A 13226-nucleotide genomic window follows, 5' to 3' on the forward strand; every position below is an offset into this window, starting at 1 on the left:
ATTCACACATATGTGTGTGTGTGTGTGTGTGTGTGTGTGTGCATGCACGGGCACACACACACAAACACACACCCACAGGCTCACACACAAGCTCTGCTTCTTGGAGTTTGGTGATGGACTTCTCTGTCTCGTTTTTGATATTTTTTGCGTCCTTTGTTTTCTGTCAAGCGCTTTGAGACAAAGATCTTTGTTAAAATCACAGCATAAATAAACTCGACTTAAATAGAATCAAATCTGTAGCTCCGACTGTTATCTCCCTTTATATACTCAATATTTTTATAACCTTATCTGAGATTTGACATTCCCTCCTGTGTTTGCTTTGAGAGATAAATCAACAAGAAAAATGTAATCAAATGCAAAAATGGGGTGTCGTTTGATTGGTTGGATCATTAGGGCAATAACGCACACAAGACTCGACCTTTGAACTTTTGACAGTATTAAGCTGCCTTGCCAATTACCCCGCCCCTTCATACTGTCGGGTGGTGTTAGTCTGTAGAGTCGACACGGCAGACCAGACAAATATTAATGAGAAGTGCTGATTTTCCAGGAAGAGCGCGGCAATTACAATTTAATCTCCCTGCGCAGCGGTCGACAATAACCGTGCAGCCTGGCGGCGGAGCGGCGGCCCTCGACACTTCATTACACTCTGCATTCTGCCACTTGTTTATTGAGAGGGGAATAAGGCCGGTGGAGGGCGGGTAAGCACGCTGGATTTGTCGTCACGCGTGCATTCACCAGAGCGATGCCTCTGTATTCACTCTGAGGGAAAATTACCACCGCTGCTGGAGAAAATGGGAAATTTAAATGGCAGCATAATTTAGCCCGTGTTCCTTCTACAATGAAAATGAGTGCAGGCCCTATTTTTAGAATTAATGTGTTTCTTATGATTTACACGGTATCCAAACATGGTTTTAGAGCTGCAACCTGCACTAGAAGCAGAACTAGGACCAAAACAGGGAAAGACACAGAAGCAAAATGCTTTGATAATCTATTATGTGACTATTTATTGTTTTTTTTTGTTTTTGTCTCATGATGTGTAGCTTTTAAACTAGATATTATTGTGATGCTCACGTATTTCAGATGACTTGAATTGAAATTAGCCCTAAGCAACGGTGCAACATAAAATGACAGAGGAAAATCTAAGCTGATATAAGAGTATGTCTGCAGAAAGTGGACCGTGGCTCGGGTTTTGTCATTACTAAGGCAGATAGTGGCCCAAATTAAGGTTATCACTCTCCATTTGCGGAGCAGGACCTAACTGAGTTGTAATGGGACCGGGTCGCGCTAACAGCATCACAGACTTCTGCTCAGCTTCTGGACCTGCTGTGGATCCATAGGGGATTAGGTTTGGAGTGGATGTGCTTTAGTGTCAGGGGCTTTAATCCCATCAGCTAAAATTTAGAGGAGAACCAGACAAAACGAGTTAAACGGACTCAGAAGGTTGATGCTTGTATGTTCTGGGTTCCATCCACAGCCAGTTTGTTGGTTCCTCTCATGATCCTGAAGCTGCTCCTGCTGCAGAGTTTCCTCTCCTGGCCGTCCAATGTGCTTCTGCTGAAACGTTTACATCTATTTGTGTCTCAGAGGGAGAAACAAATTCATATTTACACTACATGTAAAATGGTTTTGCTCTCTTGAAACAACAATACCTAAAGTTACATCGTCCTCTCCCTTCAAAACTGCATCATCTTTCTCCTCTACTTGTTCAGCACCAGAAAGGCCAGTGGATTTTGGGGTTCTTTATAAGAAGATTAATACAATTAAAACTACTATTTTGAAATACTAACAGCACTGGTTTGCACATAAAGTGGGTCTAGGAAAAGTCATGGATGGACATTTTGAAATCTGAGCTATTTCAACTCTAAAATTCAAAAACACCCACCATCTGACTGCGGCTTCTGCCTTTTCTCTCCTTATTTCTTAACTCTTCCTTAACTCTTTCTCTTTCTTAACTCACTTCCCTATCATACATGATTGTTTGAGGGTCACAGGAATATTTGTTCAATCTATTATCTGGGCACTCTGGCTTTGACCACTGCATTCCTTGACTATTGGTTGCTTGTAATCTTGGCAATCTGAAACTTATTCTGCTGTTGTGCTGATTCTAAGTTACTTTAGATAAGAGAATCAGCTCCATGCCTAAAATGTCAATCCAAATGGACTGAGAAAAGCTGGATGGCATGTTCCTCCGTTCATGACATTTTTCTTTAACTGACAGCATTACTGGGGAGCTTAACGAATCCATGATATATTAATTATAAGGGTCTGGGTGTGGAGGGGAGCGCTTTAAGATTAACGACTCCTCGGAGCCCGGTCTAAGTTTAGCCCCAACACTCATCTTGGTAACAGGCAGGTAAACCTATTCGTCAGCACTTCCCTATGCGAGATGGATGGAGCCATTAGTCCAAGGCTCTTCTAATAACGCGCTCCCTGGTTAGGAAGTCCAAAATGGCTCCTGTAATAGGTCACTCAAGGCAAAGGCCCCCCGGTCATCATATCTCACAGGTAATGAGGTCTCCGAATTGTCAACAGAGGAATAAAGTCGCTGCCATTCACACCTTATTATCAGAATGAGAAAATATTATAATGAGAGCGCCGGAGGAACAAGACTGATAACCGCGGACGCTGCACTATTGATCGAGCAATTTGTCCCAGAGTTTGCAAGCGGACCGCTGCGGGTCAGGATGAAGGGGGTCAGGATGAAGGGGGGTCAGGATGAAGGGGGTCAGGATGAAGGGGGTCAGGGGCCGGAGGACGGAAACGCCGCTGACGCCGTCGACGGAGTAAACAAAGACTAATCAAATGAGTCCCGAGGGACGCGATCGCCGGGTCGCTTTATTATGTTTATAACTGAGCTGTGCATCGTTATGCCTTCACTGCAGAGGTTCTGAGGGTCACTAGTCTTGGTCATTTATTTAATGATTAAATGTAAATGTATCTATACAAACCAGAGTGGACTAGTGGTTAGAGAAGCCGTCCTGTAACCAACAGACCACAGGTTTGATCCCTGCAGAAGACAATGTGTACATCAACTGCTAAGTGTGCTTGAGAAACATACTGACCTGCTCAGCCACTGCAAGTCTCTCTGGGTAAGAGCGTTGTTTGTTTGTTTGTTTGTTTATTTAATAATCAAAAATAATGCACAGCCATCAGTCATGCATTAATTAAAATCATCGAGGATAACACATAAGGTTTCCAAAGCTTATTTCCAATGTGGTCCTCATTGGCTAAAAGGCTAACATGTACAGTAAATGTAAGCCAATTAACTTAAAACACACGCAGTTGACCCTACCTTGACCTATGACCTTTCAGAAACGCAGCATATTATCTCAGGTGCCATGGCCTGCGGGTTTTAGATAAGGCTCCATATTCCATTTCATCATACAGTTCCCACCTCGCCCTGCCGTGTGTCATCAAGCAAAGCCATTCCAGACCCATCATGGCCCTCGCTCCCAGATCCATTTCCATCTGCGCCAGAAGCTGAATACAGGATCTGTAGGTAAGCCCGGGGGTCAAAGGTCGCCCCTAATCACGTCCAAACGGTGTAATAACTCAGCGGCCGGCGGCACCGCTCACCTGTCACCTTGCCGTAGCGCAGGAGCCGCTTAGCATTTTTATCTAATGTTTAATTTGAGCGTACAGGATTGCAGCGAGGCTCTTTGTGCTTGATGGGGCCAGCTGAAGGACAAGCAGCGGCCCGCGGTCGTAAAACGGTAATGATGACAGTCAGGTGACGAGCGCAGCTCCGGGCAAGGAGAGGGAACCAGACCTCAACAGCAGGCAGTCTGATGGGTCAGTTAGGAGGTAAAGGAATACTGGAGCTGCTCCTCTCAGCTCTAACCTTAACTAACATTACTGACTCATTTAATTAGTACTGAGTCTTAAAATCTTAATCAATCAGTGGACTGACATAGTTTCATTGTTTTCAATGCAATTCAACTTGCTTCAAGGATTTTCTTGAATCAAGAGACACTATCTTGAATCAAGATGGACTGCCTTAGTCTGCATTCACATTGCAGAGCGTCTTCCGCTTGAAATCCGTGATCCGCCTCGCTTTTGAAAAAAGTGTCAGTGCGGAGCGCTCAGTTTGTTGCCAGGCAACCAAAGTAGCGCTGAGTCGTTCTGTTGAGAAGTGACGCAACCAGCGCGACCAACCGCGGTGGAAAAATCCGCGATCCGCCACGGAGCCGGCGGTGAGCGTGGAATCCGCTCCCTTCCATAGGAAGTGGGGTTTTGGTGGAAACCGCCCCGCAATGTGAACGCAGCCTTACTGTTAAAGATAAAGGCACTTGTTTTAACAGAGATAAGATATTAAGGCTATGTTCACACTGCAGCTGAAATTCAGATTTTTTTTTTTGCCTCACGTGACTCAGATCTGATGGCATGAACAACAAAAATCTGCATGCAGTCGCAGTTTTGCAGTTTCCATCTAGACCTCGTGGATATGTGCTACAAAATCAGATCCTGATTGTGATGATCTACATGTGACTTGTATTTAAAAGCTTAAATCAGAGTGTGTCGGTCTTGCCATGACAATAAGTAAATCTTACATCATTCAACAATCATAAATCCTACAGTATAGGCACTAAGCACTTTACCATCATTCATTAATGTTACTCTTTTCATCATCACAGTCAGTTCATATTGGTATGGGTTACAGCCTAGAATAGATATGAATAGTCATCAAAAAATAATTACATATGAGCAGCAATTTGGAATTCAGCATGAAGGTCTGAGGTAAAGACTGAACACAACTTTTAACGACGTGTTAATTATTTTTCTGCAGTGAGTAGCGGGGCTTCGGGGCGATCTCCAGCCTCTCCATACAAACTGAGCCCGTCCCGCTGTGATGCTGCTAACAGCAGCGCGGCCCGGTCAAGGTTATCTGCGGCCGGAGAGCGCTATCATCGACATAATGAATCATTCAGTGTTTAATATACAATAGGCATCTGTAATCAGGACCAGAGGGACCTGAAGGGCCAGGAGCATTTCAGCAGAATAGGTGCGGATTCAATTCAAGGCCGAACAAATGGCAGTTTAGACTGAGACAAACACTCACATGTCAGGAGATGATCTAGCTTCACACTTACCTCCCTGTTAAGTATATACACACTTATTCAGGTACATGCAGGGTTCAATGTTGCTGCAAATCACTTTTCATGCCTACTATCATTACAAAAAGAATACTTTTACCATGTTACAGTCTGTCGGCAGCAGAGACAGACAGATATGTAACAGCTGACATGACTAATAATAATAATAAACTTTATGTATATAGCACTTTTCAACAAGGTTAGAAAGTGCTTTACAAAACAAGATAAAATCGTCAACAGAGTTCAAAAATTTTCATGAAACGAGTAAAAAGTAGGACTAAAAGGTAGTTAAAAATGTATAATAACGTGAGAGTAAAACAAGGATAAAGGAGAAAATAGAATAATAAAATCGTGATATAAAATAAGAAAAGAGAATAACAGGCACACTAAGAAAATGCCTTTACATAAAAGTGACTTAAAAGATGATTTTGTTAGCCTGAGATCCTCAGGCTTAGTCAACAACATGACTAACATCATGACAGGCTAATGGCAAAACGCATAATAAATGTTTAGGTTTGGTTCAACAGTGACCTAAAAACACATGGGTAGGAAGGGAGTGCTTATCCTGCTCGCATGTTTTTCTGTTCTTGTTTGTTCCCTGCTTCTCCTCGCCTGTCCGTGCGTTATAATGCCGCTCATATCAGCTTCACAGCTAGTGGGAGTAGAGAATATCTTTACCTTTTCTTTTCCTCGGGCCTGATGTTGTTTTGACGCGCTCTGGCTGGACGTGGGAAGGTTTCTGTCACTTTGATTTCACCTTCAGCCTGAAAGACGTACAGTATCAGAGGAAAAAGAAAAAAAAAAAGACATGTTTACTTGTAGATTCTGCAAACGGCTTCCGGAAATTCCTCTCTGAATTGAATGTGTTTACTGGCGTTCTGGTGCAGGATATACGGGAAGCCATATGGAGGATTGATAGTAGCAGGCGGCGGTCTGACTCTGCAGTAACACCACCTGTCTCCCTTTATAGACACTATAAAGAGTCCCTTCATTAAATTTCTGGGTGCAAAAGGTCTGATACACTTTGGCACGAACATAAACTATCACCGAAAACAGCAAACAGCCTAAAGTCACATCGGTGCAGCGGTGCTTTAACACAGCTAATGAGATTCCTCCAAAGTTTTTTCTTCAAAGAGAATTTTTAGATTTAGGTGTCAGCGCCGCCGCCGCCGGCCTTGAACATCAGATTTCACCAAGCGGTTTTAAATCAGCGCTGATGACGCCCCCTGCAGGACAGATGAAAGAGAGCATGCATGCGTAGGATCATTAAAATATGCGTAAGAAATTCATATATTTTACATTTTAGGCATTCCACTGACATTCTTATCCAAAGCAACTTACAATGAGTGAGGAGTTCAGTGTCTTGGTTAAGGACAATTTGACACATGACTGCTGATGGGATCGAACCTGTGACATCAGTGGAAAGGACTCTCTCTAACCATCTAACCCATTCTGACTACTGCAATTTAGTTCCCTCTCAAGTCTGATGATGCCTTGTGACATTTGCTCTGTAATCAATAAATCATCATCTGTTCTGTTTTCCTGCCGTGGAAACACTGGTAATTAAAGGTGCAGTTTCCACAGATGACTTCAAGTTTAATGAATGTGTGAGTCAAAGATTAAACACTGTTTCTAGCTTTAACTGTGTCACCTTGTTCATCGTGACCATCTGGTAACTTAAAGACAATGCAGATGATGCACAACTTAATCAAATCTGCAGGCAAAGTCATGAGTGTGACAAAGCAATGCTTGGCCACCAAACGTGTTAAAAGTCTCCAGGGAATAATAAAGATTCGCTGGTCTCCATCCCAGACAAACTGTAGGGAACGTTTCATTTGTACGGTTTTATTTTTACAAGGACAGACACATCTGTCATCTTGCAAACAACAGCCCAGTTATATCATGGTACTTAGCTAATATTAAAGGGGCGGTACCTTTGGAAATGGATAATCTAATGTTTTTTATTGGTTTACACTCTTAGATGTTCCATGTTCACAGTGAAAGTGAAAACTATACTATTTGTTGTTTTGCCAAAGTTGTATTTAGAAAAAATGTTGCCTCTGAAACCGGCCAATCAGAACACAGTCCGGTTGTTGCGTATAAAGCTTACTTTGGAGTCGACCAATCATCTTATGCAGCAGGGGGAGGGGGCGGAGCCTCTAGTACTGAAAGTCAATCGGAGCAGCGGCTCTTTCTGGTTGCTAAGCGCCTCCTAAATGTCCTGCTGCTCTTTAGGTGGGAGGGGGCACTAGAGAATAAATTACTAAAAATATTTATCAATTATTGTCACTTTGATAAAAATTCACAGGTAAAGATATAAAATGGTAGAAAAAGAAAAATATAATTTTAATGTCTTTCCTTGCAGCACCCTTTTCCTTTGAAGGTTTGTATTTGCAAAAATAAGTATTAATAATACATTAATAAATGTTGATGTCGATCCTACACACACACAACCACACATGAAGAGTATAAAGAGACAGCTGTTTTCTGTTTTTCAGCAGCAGATAATGACAGCAGGTTGAATCACTGTGGCTGAACAGTAACAATAAACTGAGCGGCGTCCGTATGGAGAGTCGCTCCAAAAGACCAGGAGATTACTAGCGCCGCGCACAAGGCTGAATTCTGGGTAAGCAGAGCGAGTTATTTGAGACAGAGTGCTTTGTTACGATCAGTGGAGAGCAGGCCGACTTGATCATTGTTTATCTAAAATGAATTATTGATTACTGTGTAATGGGGACGCTTACAGCCTCGGCACTGTTCACCAATTCTTTCTTTTTATTCACAGCTTGTATTCAAAACCCCTCGCCTCGCCACCATGTCTCAAACCTCCCACAATGCAACATCTGCAAGAAACAAACATGTTGGTTCATCATGAGTCCCAGTGCTTCTGTAATCTATTGAGTGCATTATCAATCTTTTACCAGTGAAGCGAAGATGAAGACAAGCTCAGATGGAACACTATACACTTTTTGTATAAATACTAATACTAAATACTTTTTGTATTTAGTCTCCGTCTTTGTCCCTCAGCCTCACTGTGGTGTTTCTGCACTGCACTTCCCACAGATCACCTGTCAATCAAACAGTGTGGGCGGAGCTTGGATTTTCTGTTGCTGCAGTTTGAGTTTCTCTTTTCTTTGTGTGTTCAGCCATGGTGACTATCTATCTATTTATTTACATGAAAATGTCACAGATTATTACTTTATGGAAACAAATGAACGCTGGTTTTGTCATGAATGATGTTGCAAAGACATGCTTACTTCCATCCATCTGTGTGAAGCTAATGTGCCACATGACACTGAGGCGTAACTATCATTAAAGAGCTATGCATCATACACACTATCATCGGTGCCATGCCCATATTTTAACATAAACCATGATTTAAAGTAACTGTGCTGCAGGTAGACAGCACAGTGTGTTTATGTGCTCGGTTTAAATTCAGGTCAGCACTGCCTTTTGGTTTTGCTTTCTAGATGAATGGTAATATGATTTTTTTTTTTTTAGTAAGAGCTCTTTATCAGCAAAGCCTATACGACTATAGTGTTATATGACTTTAGTAAGGAATATGTTAATTTCATGGACCCACAGTGCCTGACACTTCAATAAATATCACTATACATAAATATCAATATAAGAGTGTGCAAGTGCAATGATCCTGGTATTTAAGGTGAGCCAATGTGGAACAATCTAAGACATTTTAGAGCTAAAATACATTTTGAAAAGCAGTTAGACACACATTTTAAAATAAGCTTTTTGGAGCTTTCTTAAACTGTCATACTGCAAATCAAAACCCAGTTCTGATTTACTCCAATATTACAAATAATAAACAACATCTCATATAGTGTCACAGTACATAAAAAACTTATGTTTAGCGGTCAGCAGTCAGTCCTTGTATCAAATCTCTTGTTTTTTATTATCAGCCAAAACATTTGACACAGTTTAGCTCTCTCTCTTTCAAGTAGATAAAGCAGCTTCATCACAAACAGAAAACAGATTCAGGCCATATATTCCTGTTAACACTTTTCTCTCATAACTTTATATGCAGTATTACATTTACTTCAAAAACGTCCTTTTCAATACAGTTTTCATCTAGAAGAAAGCAGAATATAACGGTAAAAAAACCCAAAAAACTTTGACTGACTCAATAGATAAGAAAGGCGATGACGCGGCAAAAAGGCCACGCCTACAAAGTGCGGTACACATTTTCTGTGGTTGCTTTTTCTGTGTTCTATTTATGTGAAATGTATATGGTGTAAATAATTTACCAAACAACAGCAAGATCATTAAAATATTTTGTTCTCAAAGTCTCAAAATGCGAACACGACTCCTCTCTTGAACGGACGTTTGCTAGCTTGTTAGCATTTTGTGACTTCCAGATAATTAAATTATTATGATCATGCAGTTGTTTGACAGCTGTCAAAAGGTTAAGAGCAACAACATCATGTACATTTGACATCAATTATTAGAACACAGAAAATGGCTATTTTTTTTGTTTTTCCCATAGAATTTGAAACGTTACACCATTCGTATCTATTGAGCTTTTGACCCGCAGAGGGGTTCGTCCACAGAACTTGAATGTATAGAACGGTAATTTCCATTCAAATCAACGTTCCTGGACGGTCGGAGCGGCGGCCATCTTGCTGTGACCCGTTGGACTAGCTTCTGTATAAAGAGACTCACAGCAAGTCACTGAGCTGAGAGGTTTTACAGCAAGAACCAAAGCAGCTTCTCTGTCTCCTTGCTGCCATGGATTGCTAACATGCTAATGTTGACTAGAAGAGCTAGAGAGAGAAGTACAGTCTGTGATGAAGCTACGTTAGCCTCGTCGCTAACGTTAGCTTCCAGTTGAGTTCTGACAGTTTGCTAACACACTCATCTGCTCAGTTCTCAAGACAGTGTGACACTTTACAGCCTTAATGTCCAGATTTGCGTCATCACCATAGCAATTAACCCTTAAAATTCCATAATCTCCATTTTATGCTGTACTAGCTAAATTACCCTGACAAACAGTGGAAAGACTGTTCTATCCATTCATGTTCTGTGGGTTCGTCTGTTGTTACTCATGCTTGAGTCAAGTTTACATGTGTATCACTCTTAGCATCTCACCACCTAGATGTGTAAGAATATGTACCTTGGGCATGCTGAGGACCAAGTGTCCGGTGGTTTGGGACCTCTGGGCTGTGGAGCTGTCAGGCTTCACCTCAGCAGGCAGGACCAGCTGAAATATCTGCGGTGTAAATTATTCACAACTTTAATTAGCAAGATTAATGCCCCGATCCGGCACCCGCACTGTCCCAGTGTGTCAAATGACTTTAATCATTAGTGGGCCTTTTTATAGGTACACTTTCCAGAAAGACTTAGGAGAGTTACCAGAATAGCTCACAGCGAGAATATACTGCCGATCAATCACTGGAACGAAATTCTGTGGAAATCAAACGATTCATATGGGTGAAATAATCGGTCATAAAATTAGGCTTTTTCAAACTACTTTTATTTGACACTGAGGGAATCTAGGGGAGTCACCTTTACAAGAGAGACCACATCACACCAATCCTGGTTTCGCTACACTGGCTCCCTGTCCGCTTTAGGGTTCAGTTCAAAAGTCTTGTGTTTGTTTTGAAAGCTCTGCCTGGTCTGGGGCCCGGGCCTTTCCCACAGCAGCACCCAAACTGTGGAAGAGTCTCCCTGAAAACATTAGATCTGCTGATTCGGTTGGTTCGTTTAAGAATCGCCTTAAAAACCCGCTTTTACTCGCTAGCTTTTTGTTTTGATTGATCAGGTGTTTGTGGATGTGTGTACTTTATACTCATGGCTGTGTGGGTGTGTGTGTGTGTGTCCGTGTGCATGTATACGTATTTTATTTTTCTGCTCTTATGTGTTTTTACTCTTCTTGCATTTTTATCCTTGTCTTGTTTTATTCTCTGTATTTTTATTCTCGTCTTTTATTACCAATTTCTGTAAAGCACTTTGGTACAAACTTGTTCTGTTTTTTTAAAGCGCTATATAAATAAACTTGAACTTGAACAACAGAGGTAGAGAATAAAGAAAGAATAAAGAAAAGGTAACTCCAAAGCTGCAGGCCTCCTCCAGCTCCTCTGCAGGCCGTTTGGCTGTCAGAGTTACATGTCTCCGAACTGTGAAGCGGACTTGATATACACATCCCTCCAATCAATTCTCACAGCTCCCCTAAATGAGTTCATATTAAGAAGGAATTTTAAAGGCCTCTGCCATGCCCAAGTTGATGTATCACTGCATAAATCACCGCCCCGGTCCAATCAGGCTGACCCTTGGCATAAAACAGCCATCCATAAATACGCTAACGGCTTGAATCGGAGCCATGACATTCAGGACTCTGGAGAACTGCGAGAGGCGAGTCCCGAAGAAATCCAAAACTGCAGGAGCCCTATATTTCTAATTTGTTTGCTGAAGGGTGAAAAAGGGAACACGAACAACAAAAAAACTGAATTACGCTTCCTGGATTTACGGCTGGCCAAGCAGCTGTTTAATCAGGCTTAAAGGTCGCTCTGGCCTGTTTGTGGGAGATTAAAAGCCCCAACACATTTCCTCCACGGTGCTGGACACCTGGAGATAAACTGAGTGGTTACGATGACATGCAGAACCACGCCTCCCTTTACAATAAACCAGAGTTATACTCCAACTACTCTCGCACTCAGACCCTTGATATATTACCAAGGGAGTGCATCAAGGGCAACGTATCCAGATCCTGTTTGAGGGGGTGGGGATTAAAGGGTAACTTCGGTACTTTTCAACCTGGACCCTATTTTCCCATATTTTTGTGTCTAAGTGACTAAAGGGGACAACAATTTTTGAAATCGGTCCAGTATTGAGCAAGATCGCTTCAGCCGGCAGCCGCGAAACGAGCTGCGATGTAATCCGACGGGGCAAATCACACCGTCAATGAACGTCCACTAAAAGTTCTTGTTTTTGCCACTGACAGGCTCAGATTGTTATTATAAGTGTCTGACAACATTATGGAAAGGACCCTACAGGGAAATTAAACGTTTTTCTTTACCTTTCGCTTGATCCGGTCTGTGTGTAACCAAGTCTCGCTCAAGTCTCGCGAGAGTTGAGTTGTTGCAGAAAGTTACAATCGAGCTAGCGATAGCCAAGCTAGCAAGCAATCTTCAGCTATTTCAGGGGATTATGAATGTAAACACCACGGGAAATTGAAAGCCGCAGCACTATAATTATCAAGGTAAATTTGTACTTGAGGTACATTTTCGGCTTTATTGTATGACATTTCTTACGTTCACGTACAACTCTGCGCTCTGTTCAGCCATGTTGGAAAGAGCGATTATGTCACAACTCGCCAAGTCATGCTGCAGCTACAATCCTGATTTGTCCGACTTGATCATCCGACAGAATAAAGTGTTCATGTGGCTCTTCCTGGTCAGAAACGCTTTCACGCTCTCACTTTGTGTCGTAGAGCTTCTGGGTTTCTCAGATTATACTCAAACTGATGTCAAGCATGGTGGAAAAATACCACCAGCCAAGTGCTAGTCAACTTTCGCTGTGACTTTCAATTTTGTCTACTCTACCAGCCACTTTCGGCAGGTAATCCACCATAGTTTATAAGTCCTTTTCTATTCTAAACATCTGGTTAGCTTGTGACACAACGTTCAGGGTTCCTACACAGTTTCAATTTCAAAATTCCATATTTTCCCAGATCTTTTTTCCTTTGAAGATTTTGGTCTTCAATTCAATTTACGTAGATAGCCGTCTTGTCCCTACTAACTGCCATATCACTCCATGGATGATGAAGATTATTCTTCACAGTGACATACCAGAATATTTGAGATGAAACTTTTCAAGATCTGGAACATACCCAATTCTTTTTCCATACATTTCCAGACTTTCCAGACCTGTAGGAACCCTGAAAGTGGCTGCTTAATTTTGGGATTTATCAGCCACTGTGGCTCGTAGGCAAAAAAGTTGGGTCTCCTGCCCTGGACGGCTGCCATCTTGCAAAAAAAGGGAAATTACTTTACAGCAGATATAATAAATTCTCTCCATAAATGTTCGAGAGTTCGAGCGTGGGATATCAAAGTTAAAAACAAGTTTGAGGATTCAGCACTTTCTGACAGCCTTTTATTTGCAGTAACTGCTCTAAATCTG

General features: G+C 41.9%; 2 protein-coding genes across 2 annotated transcripts in view; both read right to left on the reverse strand.

Annotated features, from left to right (window-relative positions):
• The window catches only part of ift57 (intraflagellar transport 57 homolog (Chlamydomonas)), a 248494-nt gene that overhangs the window by 151691 nt on the left and 83577 nt on the right, over window positions 1–13226 (reverse strand). The gene's annotated exons all lie outside the window — the stretch shown is intronic.
• dnaaf11 (dynein axonemal assembly factor 11) overlaps window positions 1–13226 on the reverse strand; it is a 37458-nt gene that overhangs the window by 4302 nt on the left and 19930 nt on the right. The window contains exons 10-11 of the mRNA XM_078287559.1: window positions 10222–10317; window positions 5772–5857 (exon numbers count right to left, since the gene is read on the reverse strand). Coding sequence (XP_078143685.1) covers window positions 5772–5857; window positions 10222–10317 — 182 coding nt within the window. The remainder of the gene's footprint in view (window positions 1–5771; window positions 5858–10221; window positions 10318–13226) is intronic.

The sequence above is a fragment of the Centroberyx gerrardi genome, chromosome 13 (assembly GCF_048128805.1).
Source record: "Centroberyx gerrardi isolate f3 chromosome 13, fCenGer3.hap1.cur.20231027, whole genome shotgun sequence".
NCBI lineage: Eukaryota > Metazoa > Chordata > Actinopteri > Beryciformes > Berycidae > Centroberyx > Centroberyx gerrardi.